This window comes from Hypanus sabinus, chromosome 3, assembly GCF_030144855.1.
Source record: "Hypanus sabinus isolate sHypSab1 chromosome 3, sHypSab1.hap1, whole genome shotgun sequence".
NCBI lineage: Eukaryota > Metazoa > Chordata > Chondrichthyes > Myliobatiformes > Dasyatidae > Hypanus > Hypanus sabinus.
This window is the reverse complement of record NC_082708.1, coordinates 105,905,162-105,920,983: the sequence shown is the minus strand read 5'-3', so window position 1 is coordinate 105,920,983 and position 15,822 is coordinate 105,905,162. Positions and strand designations below refer to the sequence as shown.

Below are 15,822 nucleotides of genomic sequence, written 5' to 3'. Positions count from 1 at the left end.
AACTAACCGGGACAACCTGCAGATCTGATGTCATACATGACTGGGAGATGAACTTTTGACCAGCTGTCTATCTATCACTGAAACCTCCATTTCCACTTCTATAACAATTCCTAATGCAACGCCAATAGCACATACCCCTCCTCAGTATCTTTGCCACCTCCTAGCTTGACCACTTCAAACGTGACCTTCATGAATCCATTTTTCCATAAATGTAGTGATCTATAATTCTGTTGCTTATACACTAACTTGCATCATTTCTCCTTCAGCTGCCACTCCATGTTTGCCCACCTACATTGAATACCGATTGTGGAATTCCTCTATTTTAAAATATTCGTTCTTATCTTCAAATTTTTCCATATCCTCGCTCTTCCCTGTCCTTGTAATCATTTATTGGCCTTACAACTCTCCAAGAATTACCAAGTGTGGCTTCCTTGTCAACCTTCAATAGAATTGCTCCAGCACTGGCTATCAAGAAATCAGATTTAAAATGCATTCTTGATGATTTTTTTTTTTTGGCTGAACTGATGGCAGACACTCAAAATAAAATAAGATTGGCAGGTGAACCAATTGAAGCCTCTGGCATGAAAGGGTTCATACTTGAGCACATACATGTAGGCCCCAAAACACGTGTGCATGTGTGATTTCGGGATGCATGCCTTTCGACTAGCAGAGACCTGGGACTTACTCTAAATCACCCAGAACCTGGGTAAAAAAGGATTACACCCTGGATAGAGAATTCCAGCAAATCTATAAACCCTCCCTCAACGATCGTGTTTATTTGCCTATTGTCCTCCTTTTAAGATGCTCCTAAAAAAAAGCTTAGTTCTTTGTCTAAGCTTTTGGTCACCTGCTCTGAGATCAGAAAGGCGCTATAGAACTTGAAGTTGATGTTTCTGTTGCTGCTGTGATGCATGCTCATAATGTTATGGCTGACATTAATTAAGCAGACAGCAAAGGAGATAGCTGGAGTTCAATGTACCATAAGGAGACTTTAATTAACTACTAAACTGAGATGTGGTTATCCAGCCTTTTCTTCCATTTTTTCTTGTATTCTTCAAATGTACTGCCCATGTATTGCGCCGGCTCTTTGAAATCATTGTCGGACTCCAGAAGGGTGCAGGAAGGCTGGTGAACTCCAAAACATTGCGTAATGAAAAGAGGGAAAACTACTCCTGATGAACCAAGTTTGCAAGAAAAGTCTTGTGAACGTACTTCGACGAAGATTGTTATTTTTTAAATGTAATTTCTGAAGCTTGCACGGAAAGTTTATTGAAGGAGAAGGGTCAACACAACTAACAATGTAACTTTGTACCCTATGATTGTTGTCGACCAATGAAAAGGTTAGTTAGAATCTGACTTTTATAATAACCTGGCTGCTGATATTACAGGCGTTTTTGCTAGAGCCCATTGGTGGCATGTATGCGATTTCTGAAAGCATGGGATGTAAACGTGTTAAAGGAAATTGTTGAGAATATGCATAAATAAAGTAAATCCACGAACAACCTAAGCCAACATTAAAACGCATTTATCAAAAACTGGGCGGTGCAAATTTATGACAATGTTATTCTTTAGTCTTGACAATTATGGGTCATGTTAATTTCATTTCTCTTTCCCTGTCTCAGCGTCGCAGTCCGCTGCGGTGGAATGTTTATTTACGAAAGACACAGAAATACGAAAAACAGAAATAAGCCCGGCAATTGAAGCTGCAAACGGCAGAAAAGACAGCAAATTCCTTAGGCAACACCTCGATGCGAATGGTAGGCATCACAAAACAGTTCCTTGTATAATTCCGCGTATAAAACATTATCAGGTCTAATTCACGGTGCTGTGGGTAACGCCATTTACCATATTTAACCACAAAACGGAATTCCTCCTCTGCATCCTTAGACTCTGAACTGAAAACAATCCAACGTGTAGAAATCCTTACTTTAAAATTTGTGTTGGAGCGACCTCTGCAGTATAGGAGACAAATGGGCTATTCGCGAGGGGGTTCTGGAAATCTTTCCCTTGTTCCTTGCAAGTGTGAACCCGAATCCAATTTTAAATCAGCGTCTTCTTCAATAAAGTATTTCTTCCTGTGGTTATTAGAGTAATTTATATTTGACGACGCTGTAAGTCCATATAATCCAGATGATAACATATTAAATATTTCTCTCTCTTTGATTCCAATATTTTTATCTTTCTTTTTTTCAAAATAAGTTATATATTTTGGCTACGTTTAAAAGATTAAATATCATCTGTACACATATAACCTCCCAAATTTTGAAACTGCGCGCTTACATCAGATTGTAATTCAACGATGACATTTTGAAATAAGTTTACATTTTCCTTATGGGGCTGACTATTGGAGTACTGGTGTATTTCTTTACTTTTTGTTCATTGGCTCGCTGGTTGCTCAGGATTTCCAGGACAGGTAAATGAGGTCACTATTAATATTCTACAAAACTATGTTAGCCACTGTTACATTTCACCAAGATGTAAAATTGCATAAATAATTTTATTTCTACGTTTTATTCAATGCTTTAAACATAATTTATGTTAAGAATAATACATCTTTATTGGTACTAATGGAAGTATGACTTACTGTGCATTTGCTAATTAGTTTGACCCAAACCTGGCGTAACATATTTGGTTTAATCTTTGCAGCTACCTATCATTGCATAGGATTTACTCTATAAACGCAATTAGAATCACAGGTACCTTAAAAAAAACAAATAGAATTAAATCGGGTATTAAATCTTTATTTTTACGTTATAACAAAATTTGAAAGCTTGATTGTTATGCGCCGAAGCTATTCAACGACTAGTTTAGAGTGCACTTGTTTTAATATGTTACCGAGCTATAAAATTGATTTAAAAAATTGACGGCTGCATTTGAGGACTTGTATTTAATTTGATCACATAGTTTATGGTTGGGTTTAAGCACTGTTTTCAAATAATTTCATTATATATGACAGATAGATCGTTGTGTATATCGTACGTGCCTATAAAATATTCTAACGATGTGAGCCTCTTTTTGCATCTAAGTATTATATATTCATTTTAAACAATAGCATACATATTGACCACTGGCTCATGATGCAGGTGGGCTGACAAATTTACACTGAGTCTGCCAATCTGTATGTGGAATCCTAAGTGTTTCCTTTTCTAACGTCTGTTACCTCCAAGCCAGTGAAAGGCGATTCTAAATATAAAATAATTCGCCTTATAACCGGTTAATAGATATATAAATTACAAATGATATAAAGTATTATGCGCTTTTCTGTTTGAAGAAGGAGTCAATCTTCAATGTCGTTCTTAAATCTAAACTGTTCTCTTTGGTAATTATTTTTTCTTGGAATAATATTGTACAAAATGTTGCATAAAATGTTATTGAAGAGTGAAAAACTTCCAGCTACAGTACTCGTGAAATATTTCACAAGAATGCTGAGAAAATCCTGGGTGAAATGTAAATACATTATTGCATAGTTAATTCGTATGTTCGTCAGGGTGAATGAGAAGTCGAGAGAAAGGAACTAAACATTTGTCAATTATCAATGAGAGAAACTTCGTTTTCCTTATAAGGTATCTTTATTGGTGATCTGTTTTGTACAGTCTACCTAATATATGCAGCAATTGTTGGATTGACTCGAGGGAAAACTAGATGTATAATGAAAGCTTATTCGTGAGTAGGAATATACTAATGGAACAATTTGATGTCTTCTTAATCCTTTGTAAAAAGGTTTGTCGTCTTCCTAATATTGACTGAATGGGTAATTAATGGCTCTTCATCTTGGAGAATACCCAGTAATCCGACATTGGGAAAAGACAACAAAACAAGCACAAATCTACCCAAACAGCACCAAATCATCCACTTAAAAGACTACAAGTTCTGGAAGTAATCTTCTAATATATATTTACAAAACCAGAGGCCCTGTCACAAACTGCAGATATTTTAATTCGTTTCCTGCAGTGTCTTGCGATAAATGTAAACTTGATCGATCAGGCTTTTAAAATCTAAGATTTTTATTTGAGAACAATTATGTGGCCATTTCTTTAGGTTAGTACAAATAATAATGTATATTTTAATATCTGTTTTCCAATCACAAATTCCTCACAAAATATCCCAGAAAGTTGTGTCACATCATGTGTTGAGTCCTCCGTTTCTAAATAAAACCACACAAGACAATAAATCTTTCGCGGAGGGAGAAACAATATTTGTAGTTCTCCTACCTGAAATAGTAAAATCCCTTTCCTCTGATGCTGCCTGACTTGCTGAGTATTTCTAGCAATTATTGTCTTTCGTTTTCTTGGTTTTCAGTAACTCTTCCGATTTGGTACTAACTATTGAATAGTTTATGCAAATTACTTAAGCCGCCATATGTACTTTCATGTATAGCACTGTCATACATTAGAGCACATTTGAAGCAATTCTAGGAACCAGAGTAATATATGAAAATCAAAAATGTTATACGTGACATTTCTACTGGCACGCTTTAAAGTAGACTTGACAGAAAAGGTGTAAACGAGCTGCGTTACAAGTAAAGGAGTGAATAAGGAGATTTACTTAGCATGGATCAAATCCAAATCCAATCTTCGATTGTAATCTTTAGATAATAAAATTCAGAATCGTAAGCAATATATGTTCATTATCATCTTCTTGTGCTGTCAAACATCCTGAAGAGTTGAAGCCGCCTTTTGACGTCGGACAGTTTTTGATGGTTCAATAGACACCATCCCTCCTTTAGTAGGAATACGAAACGCGCGCCATTTGTTTTTCTAATCTAGCCAGAATTAATAAATATGTTAAAGTTAAAGATGCAAATTTAGTTATTGTTGATGACGCACTAAACGTTTAAGCTTTATTCTTATAATACAGGAATCATACAAGTTAAAGACGTAGCATTACTTTATATACACGTCGTCCGTCCGCATTTCAAGGACACGCATTTTTAAAATGAAAACTCAGTGAGCTTTATCTTCCTACCCATGGAAAATTAATAAGGTTGTTTTGTCAGCTGACAACCTTCTTAAATATTATTTCACCAGGGAAATTAAAGCTTCGGCTCAGATTATAGGTCGGTATTTTTTGGTTTTATGTGATTTACGGTAACCATGGCAACTAATGCTGAATGTTAGCTCCCCAATTCTCCACCTCGAAAATTCACAAACCTTTAATCAAACGAATGGGCGCGGACATAGACCGCTAACGTACAATCCGCCGCTGTTCGGTTTGCTTGTTGGGGCAGGGGTTTGGGGAGAGGAGAGCAAAAAGTTCAAGCAGTTCAAAGCAAAACATTTTTAATAAGTGTGGTAGCAGCGATTTCTCGCACAAGTTACACTGTCCATCAGCTGGCCCACCCGCAATTGCCCATCCAGACCTGGTCCACACTTCAGCACACCCGAACCCATCTTCACCGTGCACGCACCTTCCAGGCCATCACCCGCACCATCCCGGCTTAGAATGCAATCTTTACCATTGCTACTTTTTTTTTGTAAAGGGCAGAAACACAGGCAAATCCTGGCCGTCTTTGATAAATAAACGGAATTCTAATCCGGGTTAAAAGCATTTGATGTCCTTTAGACAATAGGGCTTGACCCAGGAAATTACTAAATAGGAAAGACTGGAAGCGCTGCATTTAACGCTGTGAACTTGTTGGCTTCTTTGACTGATATTTAGCCCACAGGTACAAACTGATATCTTCCCAGATTACATCACGGCTTGAATCGGCGAGGAGCAGCACAAACCACACTGTTAAATATGCACGCAACTTCAACCGAGACTAAATGTGGAAATCTTGCAAGTTCACGGGTATCTAAGGGGTAGGCTTCCATACTGCTTTATCTGTCAGGGATTTAATTAAGCAATTTCATAGATATCTGCAGCATTGTAAATGCTTCCCCCTTTCTGGTGTTTAAATCTCATTCACGTGCTCTAAGTACAAGCTCTCTCGCTTAAAGTTCACCTAACTACTCGGCTAATACTAAGTGGCATCGTGCCCCCGTGGGTGTGATTGGAAGGATAATGCATAAATTGCACATATTTCCAAAAATAGCTGAATAGCCCAAGCTTGTAATCTTAATATTGACATATTGGACCAATTCTCTATTAAAACTGAAGTTACTATTCGCTTGCCGGCTTTTTGTTTTAACCTTGTAAGGCTCATGTACACATATTGAAGGACCGACCTTACACGATGACACTCTATCCGTGGATGCAAGAGCAATGGACATCGAGTCTCGAATCGCGTTGCTTCTAGTTCTGCGCTTTTACAGACGCCGCGGTGGATTTCAATTCCTGCGAAAGGAAAAATTTTGTGATATGAGAATTCATTTTCGCTGGCAAATTAAAAATAAGCGAGGAAGGCTTGTTTCAAATTCAAAATCCCTCAAAGAAACCGGCAATTTCCATTAAGTGAAAAATAATTTCCCCAAACATGTTGCAATAAAGTGTTAGAAAAATATCGACTCCAAAGTTCCTTAATTGTATGTTTTGCACAAATGGACTAAATCATTTGAGGTCAGATATTTTTTGCATCAAACGAAGGATAAATCTGTGGATTAAACAACACCCACATTTATCCTAAATCAATAACAATGAAAATTTATTAACGCTGGAATTAAGTTGGATCTCCCTCTTTTTGCCGCTCTCAAACTCGAGCATAATTATTTTAATAATCTTGAATTCAAGAAGACAGGAGGAGTCGGAGAATAACACGGCAAGGATGTCCGGGCTATGTCGATGGAAGGTTTCTTGGCCTGGGGAATGGTTGATTTCATTTCGGATCATTTCAAGACGAGAGAAAGGAACTGTTTACTCTATGTTAGTATTTTATGATTATTTGGGAATTAAAATAAATTGAATAGGAAAACTGACTTTTAACCCTATTTAAAAGACTTAAGCAATTTAAGAGTTTTATCAGATTAAAAACCACGACAAATTTAAGAGTGTTTTCTGCTCCAGTACTCGCACGGTTCTACGACGAGAGAATATTGCATGGATCTCAGGGATTGATGCTCGTTAAACAGCTAATGAGCAGAAAAAATGAGCAGAATATCTATTAAATGGAAGATTTTTGGACTGGATGGTTGACGGGGTGAGGATGGAAGACAAATACTTATTACCGCTCTTTTTGAGAATGTTGCTGTATTTGACGCAGGTATGGTGTAATAGTGCACAGGTTTGTTGAGATGCAAGAGGTGGAAGTGTCAGAGCTCCTGTGCCACAACAAATCCTTCACTATTGTACCTCTCCAAGTCAGGTTAATCAGATGAAATCTTTTAGAATTTGTTTTATAGTTGGCGCGAATTTGTTTTGCTTATTGAATCAAAGCTATTTAAAACGGACTGGATCAACTCCATTAGCAGATAACACCTTTCTATTTATTTTGCTTGCAGTTTTGACAAATATTTTAAAATTATTATTGCAATGTTAGGAACCATGATTGGTCTTCTAATGAAGAATTCAAATCAGATAAAAATCTGCGCGCTTTTGAAATCGCGAAACTTCTAAGATACGTAACGTGAAAACAGAGTTAAATATATTAATTTTATTTCATAGTTGTTTTTAAACTTTAACGCTTTTATATTTTAACTTATAAAACGTGGGACTGTTTACTTAACGCATTTAAATTTTCCTACCCGGATGAATACTTATTTTTCATCGGGTATCGTAAATACTATTCAGCCGCGGAGATCGCAAATTGAAGATAGGAGACCGGTGAAAATCTGAAAGACTAAGTCAAAACACCTTTAACACACGGCAGGCTAGGCAGCACCCGCAAACTGCCGAGGGTGACCTATCTTGATCCCTCAGAGGCTAGATAATCTTCTCAACATTTTCATTGTCCTTGTTACTGCATAACAGTGCCTATCCCTTTTTATAATGATTTACACCCTAAAACGCATAAACTATGGAAAGTAATAGCATTACTTCGATCTCAGATTTAGGTTCAATTCTACCCGTCTGTGAAAACACGTGTGGAGATAAGGTGCAGCTTTAACGCTAAAACCACCACGAAAAAGCAATAATCTGAATTGTATCTATATGTTTCGTACTTGGTATTTAAATAAAAAGACAGGTTGTGATACTGTATATTAAGGACGCAACTGTAAAAACATAATTATTTTGCTTCATTGATAATAATATTTAATAAACTGTCAATAAATTGCCTAATTTTAATGAAAATGCAAATTGCCACACATTTCAATGAGGTATATCTTCCTCGAAGCATTGAACACTAAGGATTATTTCACCCGTATTGATCTTGCCGATCTATGTCACGCCACACACTCAGTATAAATCGATGTCCTGGCAAAGGGGTTATAGGAGCTTTCCATTCATCCCAGATAAAGATTTTTTTTTGGTATGTAATCAAGTTGTCATAGAGTGCGCTGTCCGACAGGAAAATGTACCTGTATTCCCAGCATTGCAAGTATTTCAATATAACAAACGGTCAGTTTATGTCGAATAATTTTAAAACCACAAAAACGGCCAAGTAACGTAAAATATATACTACTAACTACACTTCATATGAGGCAAATCATACAGTCGACGATTTGGAAGAAAAAGTATTTAACCAAAGCCAGTAATATTAAGCTTCGATTTTCAGGATAAATTCAGTGACATTGCTATCAGTAAATATTAATTATGATTCCGCTGTTAATTAAGGTGAAAATTATTAAAATAGCAGTATATGCGGTCAGGGAAAGACGATAAAAATGTGTATTATTTTGCTGCTCTAAATGACAAGCATGCATTTTCACTCCTGTCGCTTGCTGTCAGCGAGTGAAAAACATCGCTCAAGGTGCATTGTGGGACTCAGACTCCCCTTCGCCCTTAAGCGCTGAGGACGTCATAAACGCAATAAGGGCGGGTCTTAGCCCATGCAGTTTTGATTGGCTTGCTGACGTCCAGACATTCGCATAAAATCCTACCTTCTCATTCTTTTCACGGGCTCGGACGCTTGTCGATCAGCATGAGTGACAGGGAGAAGGCGGAGGCGTTGTGGAGGAGGATCATTGTGAGGTTAGCAGAGGCTGCTCCGCTCTTAAAGCCACTGGCGAACAGGGAGTGCATTTGTGGCAGGAGCGGCGGCAGCCTAAGGATCCTTATCTGCAGTTACCTACCCCTGTCACTCGGACGCACACGTACACAGTATCAGCCAGGAATAATCCATTCATTGTAACCTCACTGCTTCTCCTCTGTGACATTTTTAAAATATTATTGTTGAACTGGCTGTAATGAAGACAGCAACTCGAAAGTGAACTTAAAAGAAGAGCTGAAGATTTGTGCACTGCAGCTCGCGGATCACCCCACCCCCAGATCATTCATCCCCCGTTCGACTTCCTTATTGTAAACTGGGCTGCGAGGAAATTTAACCCTCTTTGGAAACGTCGCCCGGCAGCTTGTATTTGTTTATCAATGAACAGTACAAAAAATCCATTGACTTTGGACCACCTGAGAAATTTCAGCAGCGGCAATAAACTGGTGCGGGATCAGACAACCTTAACGATGGCTTCGGGTTTGCAAAGCGTACGAACAAGCGAGCCCAAGCACAGACTCGAGGTCCACACTTTATCGGACACCTCCAGCCCTGACACGGGAGGTAAGGCCTTTACCACTCAAAAGACACCGCATCGATCTCACTCCCGTCGGACATTGTGACACTTCCTTATTTTATGGCACAACTTTATTGCGGCTCAGAGAGAGAGAAAAAAACAAATGCAAGGCGCTTTGGCATCAACGATTATTTATCATTGCATAATAAATTCTACACATGGTATCCGGTTCGGACTTGTATCTTTGTGGATATGTGCACTGAAATATTATCTGAAATACCGTATGTCAAATATTAAATAATGGCAGGGCTATTGGATAATATATATTTTAATGCATTCTATACGGAGTCTATTTGTACTTTTTCGTATGAGGAAATGGTTTGACATTAGACACCGAATTGAACATTGTGTTTTATTGACAAATGATTATCTGAAGCATATGTCACTGTCGCTTGATCATAAAATATTATATGGCTCTTAAATTTGCAAGTAAAATCTATGAAAATGCAAACAAATAGGTTGTCTTTGTTCAAAGTAAAGCCCTTAATCGAGGGATACTGCTTATTAGTAAATGCACAATATTGCTAATGATAAACAGCTTTGAGATCTATTGTGCATTATTTAGTGCGAACATTTAACTGACGTGGTTAAGAATTCACTGCTCATTGTATGGTTCTTATTATCCCCAGAAAAAGAGAAAATTCAACAGAGCAAAAACGATGACACGAATACAGAGGACTCATCAAAGAAAAAAAGGCAACGGCGCCAGAGGACGCATTTCACCAGTCAACAGTTACAAGAACTGGAGGCAACTTTTCAAAGAAATCGATACCCAGATATGTCCACGAGGGAAGAGATTGCAGTTTGGACCAATTTAACTGAAGCTAGAGTTCGGGTACGTTAACATTCTATTCTTTCTCTTTAAATTCGCATAACCACAAACAAGAAAATACTAATATTTCCATGCTATCAGTAAATTTTTGAAGTCGATTGAATTATTTCGGAACATAACCATTAACGAATGTTAGGTTTTTAAAACACACCGGATTTTTTGGGCATTAAACGAGATTGACTTGTTACGCTCACTTGTTGGTGCCATTTCGTGATGACATCCCTTGTTGAGCGAAACGAGCATCTCGCAGAGGAAAATTCCAAAGTTACGTTCCTCCTAATTTGAAGTAGTGTAAGCGCTGCTTTCACACTGCGATTTGCTAAATACAGTTTAACATTAGGTTGCCAATGTAGAACACCAGTTGTGTAAACAATGCTGTGTAACAGGCCATTGTGATATTTGTCTGAGTTCACATCCCAATACACAAATGTCGCTGCGTCTTGAGAGGGAGACGTCTCCTTCTGCTGAATGTGGATTCGGAGAACCAAGGGACATGAAGAGGATGTTCAATAAGGTTGACATGGGTCATGAGGTTTCACAACGCCTCCATTAACTGTCAATTTATTTAGATGGATAGTTTGAAAGTATGTGACAGCTGCTCGTTGGCATCTTCTCAGAAACTATTAAAATGCATGCATTCATGTGAAAAATCCTCATTTAAGTGAAATCTGCATTTTTTGTACATTAAGCTGCGAAAGTGGCAACATATTGTTAGATATCTGATTACAATACAGCATCTTGGTATTACTCTTGTAAATGACATCTTGAACGCCGAAAGGAACACCTCTTCCTTTCAAATTTTCTTATTTACAATTTGAATGACATTCCATTAAACAGTAATTTGTTTTCCATTCGTCTTGTAGTAAAGCGTCTTTCAACACATAGCAAATGGAAATTGAACTCTTTTTTTTTGCTTTTATACTATTGCCCATCCTGTCTGAATTATTAATTTACTAAACCTTCTCGATGACAAATAATGCGAGCATGACATTGAATCACAACGTTCACACCTAATAACTGGCGCAGCCACGGAGTTCAAACGTCTGTGTAAACACATCTGTGTTATTGGCTGTATGTTAAGATTCAACTGCGGGTTATTCAGTTTGATTTACCTGCACACCTTTTCAACGTGATGCATATCACACAGAAAGAAGCAACGTCAGGCATAAAGTGCACGAAATAATTTCCCCCCAAATGTGGCTTTGTAGCTATTTTTCAACCCTTTTTCACGATTCTAGCTGTTGGCAGTTGTACACCTGTTGGGATTTCTTAGTAAATCTCTTGGTTATCAGGATGATTCGTAATTAAATATTTGACGCATATACGTTGATGCCCAAAGATTCTGTTGAATATCATAAACAAGTCGTTGGTCTCATTTGCTTAGTCCGGTCTTCGACGCATTAAGTCCATTAGCATTGCCAGTAGGTTTATGATTTTGCATACTTTATCTTCCTTATTTGGGTTAGTACTGCGGTGAATTTATAATAAAACTGACCAATTATCTCTTTCCTTATCCATAACACCAAAGTATGTGATTTCCCCCGCGAATAAAAAACATCACGAATCCATCTGACTGATTTATTTGATCCCCAAGGACAAGATGGGACAGAATTATGATTGGGCCGTTCCATTTGTATTTTAATCTGTTCTAATGAAATCCTTGCAGCATTTAGATGTGTGTTGACGAATCTTTTGTTTTCGTACCGTAGCGTGTTTCTGAAAACAGGACTTTGTTGTTCTTCCCACCCCCTCCCCCCTCGTTTAGGTCTGGTTTAAAAACCGCAGAGCCAAGTGGAGGAAACGCGAGCGCAACCAGCAAGCGGAGCTTTGTAAAAGTGGCTTTGGACCTCAGTTCAATGGTCTGATGCAGCCTTATGATGATATGTACCCCGGCTACTCCTACAACAACTGGGCCGCCAAGGGCTTGACATCGGCGTCGCTTTCCACAAAAAGCTTCCCTTTCTTTAATTCTATGAACGTGAATCCTTTGTCCTCTCAGACTATGTTCTCCTCCCCCAATTCCATTTCATCTATGAGCATGTCATCCAGCATGGTGCCCTCTGCAGTGACCGGGGTACCAGGCTCTGGGCTGAACAGTCTCAATAACTTGAACAACTTAAGCAACCCTTCTCTAAACTCCGCCGTACCAGCGGCGACCTGCCCCTACGCTCCGCCGACCCCACCATACGTCTACAGAGACACTTGCAATTCAAGCTTGGCCAGCCTCAGACTCAAAGCCAAGCAACATTCAAGTTTTGGATACGCCAGTGTTCAGAACCCAGCATCTAATTTGAGCGCCTGCCAATATGCTGTAGACAGGCCTGTGTGAGACAAAAATGAACCTTCTCAGACTGCTGAACTCCAAGAAATGATTTAAATATAATGGGCACTAAGACAACCACTGAACCTGAGTAGCTAAACCCCCCACAGAGCCGGCTTTCTAACTTAAGATCAAGGCGCAAGAGTTATTTCGCCCCTTGACTCCCCGTTTGAAAATATTTTTCATCAGATGGACGTTTGACCATTAAAAGAAGTACTCTTGATTAGTTGACTGGATATCGCCTTTATTAATACCATATAAGCTTGTTATTTTTAAGTTCGGCGTTGTGATAATAAAAGAAATGTTTGGCGGAACGAATGTGTATATATCGAAATGTCAAATTAATTTTATAAAAGCAATTGACAGTAATATCACGCCAGTGTTTTTGAAGTTACATAACAATAAAGCATGTCACGTGGAAGCTTGAAGGATTATTTCTGCTTAAAAGCAAAAGGGAATGTATATACTTACGTGCAACACTTGTATGTTTCCAACACTGTCTATTATTACTAATTATTATTATTATTAAAGTCTGTGTGGATATCAGTTTTAAAGCTAGTACCTCCGGTTGTAAGATTCAGTGATGTTCCGGGAAGAAAACAAAACCATGTACAACCTATCCTGTGTATACAATTGGCTACGGCATTACATGTTTCTTCTCCAATTCGGAAAAAAAGCGAAGCGTTGTGCGTTCCTGGGACGAAAAATATACAGTAAAAACATTTTGTCTAATTGGATCGTTTTTGTATTGAAATGCTCAGTAAATATAACCTCCGAAAGTGGAAAATACGGAACATAACAACAAAAAGCGTTTCCACCCACCCGGGATTTCTAATAAGAAAATCCCACTCTTTCTCTTATAATGATCCATACATTTTATTAACATCTTTGTACACCTCCCAATCGAATGCAGCTACAACTGCGATTTCAAGGAACTTGGATATTGCTTAAACAAACAAACCGTGGAGAAACAATGCTTCCTGATTAACTGGTGGGAAATGCTCGAATATTATGTTTTCATTATCAACCAAATAAATCAATACATTCCTATCTATGGCTGATATGAATTAATGGTAAAGCTATATTATCAGCATCGTGAGGTTAGTTAAGCCTAAAAGCATGCATTCACAAAACTTAATTTCAGATGCGTACAGATCATGAAGTTTTTTAGAAGACGATTGTGGGCGAAAGGCCGTTTACCAGGGCCACAGGTTCAAAGGCCATATTACATTTTTCGATGACTTTATTAGGCCTATGTTACCTTATTAAAGGTCAGTCGCTTTGTGTTTGGTTATTAATAATGTTGATCTAGCATTCTCCTGTGTGAGGCCTGTTTGCACATTAAATCATACCGGATTATGTTGTGTAGGGTCCATAATGAGAGTGCAAATGAAGATAAATTATACAGTAGTTTTGTAGTCACATGATATGCTTGGGATGACGAGGGGCAGCATACGAAGCAAAAAAAAAGATAATACGATTCTTTTAAATAAAGCATAAATATTCAGAAGAGGAATGGAAGCACTTTAATTCATTTCTTAACATCAGGTAAGAAAACATTATTTAAAAAAGCAACTTTATAAATGAAACATTGTTTCAAACTTTGCATCAAAATGGGAATCTCACATAGGTATCATGAATTTTATGACACCAATTAGACCGAGATCAAAGGTAATTTTAACGTTTCATAACGTTAATTCATAATTGTTAATTCTTAATAATGGGAGCAAAGAACGGACTAGATGAAAATAGCTTCCAGTTTACTTTAGCCCCGGCATAGTTCCGTAGACTGCTGCTGTTCAAAGCCCGAGCAATCACATACGATACCAAGTTACCGAAGCCGTTAAAGATATGCGCTTTATTATGAGATATCTCCAGTATTAAAACCAAGGTACTATCAAATGCTGGACTGACTGTGCGCAGGTCAGTTAATAAGCATGTATGTACAAAACTCGGCAAACAAGACAAAAATGGCAGTACAACAGTAGCTGCTCCAAAACTAAATCCTCTCTCTTTAAGGATGTTTAATAAGAAAAAAACAAACTTGGCAACGTTTCCCCTCCTCTTGGATTAATGTATTATTTTTCTTCAAATACACAACGAAATAGATTAGATAAAAGTTTGAAAACAAGCCTAGAAAGTTTAGGATATTGTTTCTATTTTTGGCGCCACGTTGCGCCCCAGTTTACGTCGGCCAACGAAAAGCGCACGCTGAAGTCGAGCGAGGATCATTGTGGGACTGCTGACTGTTTAAGGCTTTCGTCGTAAGTAAACCCAGTTCCGCTCTTACAGTTATATTTATCGCAAGAGATCTGGTTATCTTCCCGTGTAAAAAAAAACCTTTGTAAATCAAAACTACTTTTCAAATGGCTCTTCCTCCTTTCACAAGAAAAAACGCACGAGACTGCCGAAGTATGTGGGGAAACAACAGTCCCCCACCCCCAACAGCACAACACACACCTTTTCTTTCTGGACGCGTTAAAGTGCTTAGCAATTTTGATTTAATATGTAGCAAATCATTAGTGCAAACATTACTGATGGTTCTAATGCTTAAAGCGGCGGATGCTTTTTATGAAGTATCGCCAAACCAAAGCGTCTTTCCCAGTCGATTAGCAGCGTTTACAAATTGATCTTTCTGTTTCTTTTTCCAAACCTTGCGCACGCTGAGGTGAATGTTCTGTGACTTCTTTTTGTTCTCGTTCCCCCTGGCTGGAATAGATTTCAAAGAGGAAGAATGCAGAGGTTATGCTACTGTGGTGTTTTCACTTTTTCTTCCCGATAGCGTCCAGCCATTTGATCAAACAGGCAGCCTCTGGCTCTGCGGCACTCTCTCTCTCTCTCTCCTGCTCTGAGCACCCCAGTTGTAATGTCGAATAGCCTGAAATGAGTTATCTTTTGTGGAGGTGGCTGAGAGGTCAGTTGAGAGAGGAAAAAAACACTTTGCAGCGAAGACTGTCTCAGTGGGGATCGAACAATGGTGTCTGGGTTTGGGGGACCCAATCCACATCCTAATCCACATCGAGCCCATCTGTGTTTCCAGTCCTGTCTAATTTAGCACGCTGCCGTCGACC

At 38.3% G+C, this 15,822-nt stretch overlaps 1 protein-coding gene across 1 annotated transcript; it reads left to right on the top strand.

Moving 5' to 3' along the window:
* The first annotated feature begins 9,151 nt into the window (after nt 1-9,151).
* On the top strand, nt 9,152-12,760 carry pitx2 (paired-like homeodomain 2). Its single transcript, XM_059963355.1, has 3 exons — nt 9,152-9,586; nt 10,229-10,434; nt 12,197-12,760. The coding sequence occupies exons 1-3, from the start codon at nt 9,403-9,405 to the stop codon at nt 12,758-12,760; spliced, it is 954 nt and encodes a 317-aa protein (XP_059819338.1). The 5' UTR covers nt 9,152-9,402.
* The last annotated feature ends 3,062 nt before the right edge of the window (nt 12,761-15,822 follow it).

Coding starts and splice junctions, on each gene's coding strand:
- pitx2 (XM_059963355.1), top strand. CDS start 9,403: ATGAACAGTACAAAAAATCCATTGACTTTGGACCACCTGAGAAATTTC. Junction 9,587..10,228: donor CTCCAGCCCTGACACGGGAG/GTAAGGCCTTTA, acceptor TATTATCCCCAG/AAAAAGAGAAAATTCAACAG. Junction 10,435..12,196: donor TAACTGAAGCTAGAGTTCGG/GTACGTTAACAT, acceptor CCCCTCGTTTAG/GTCTGGTTTAAAAACCGCAG.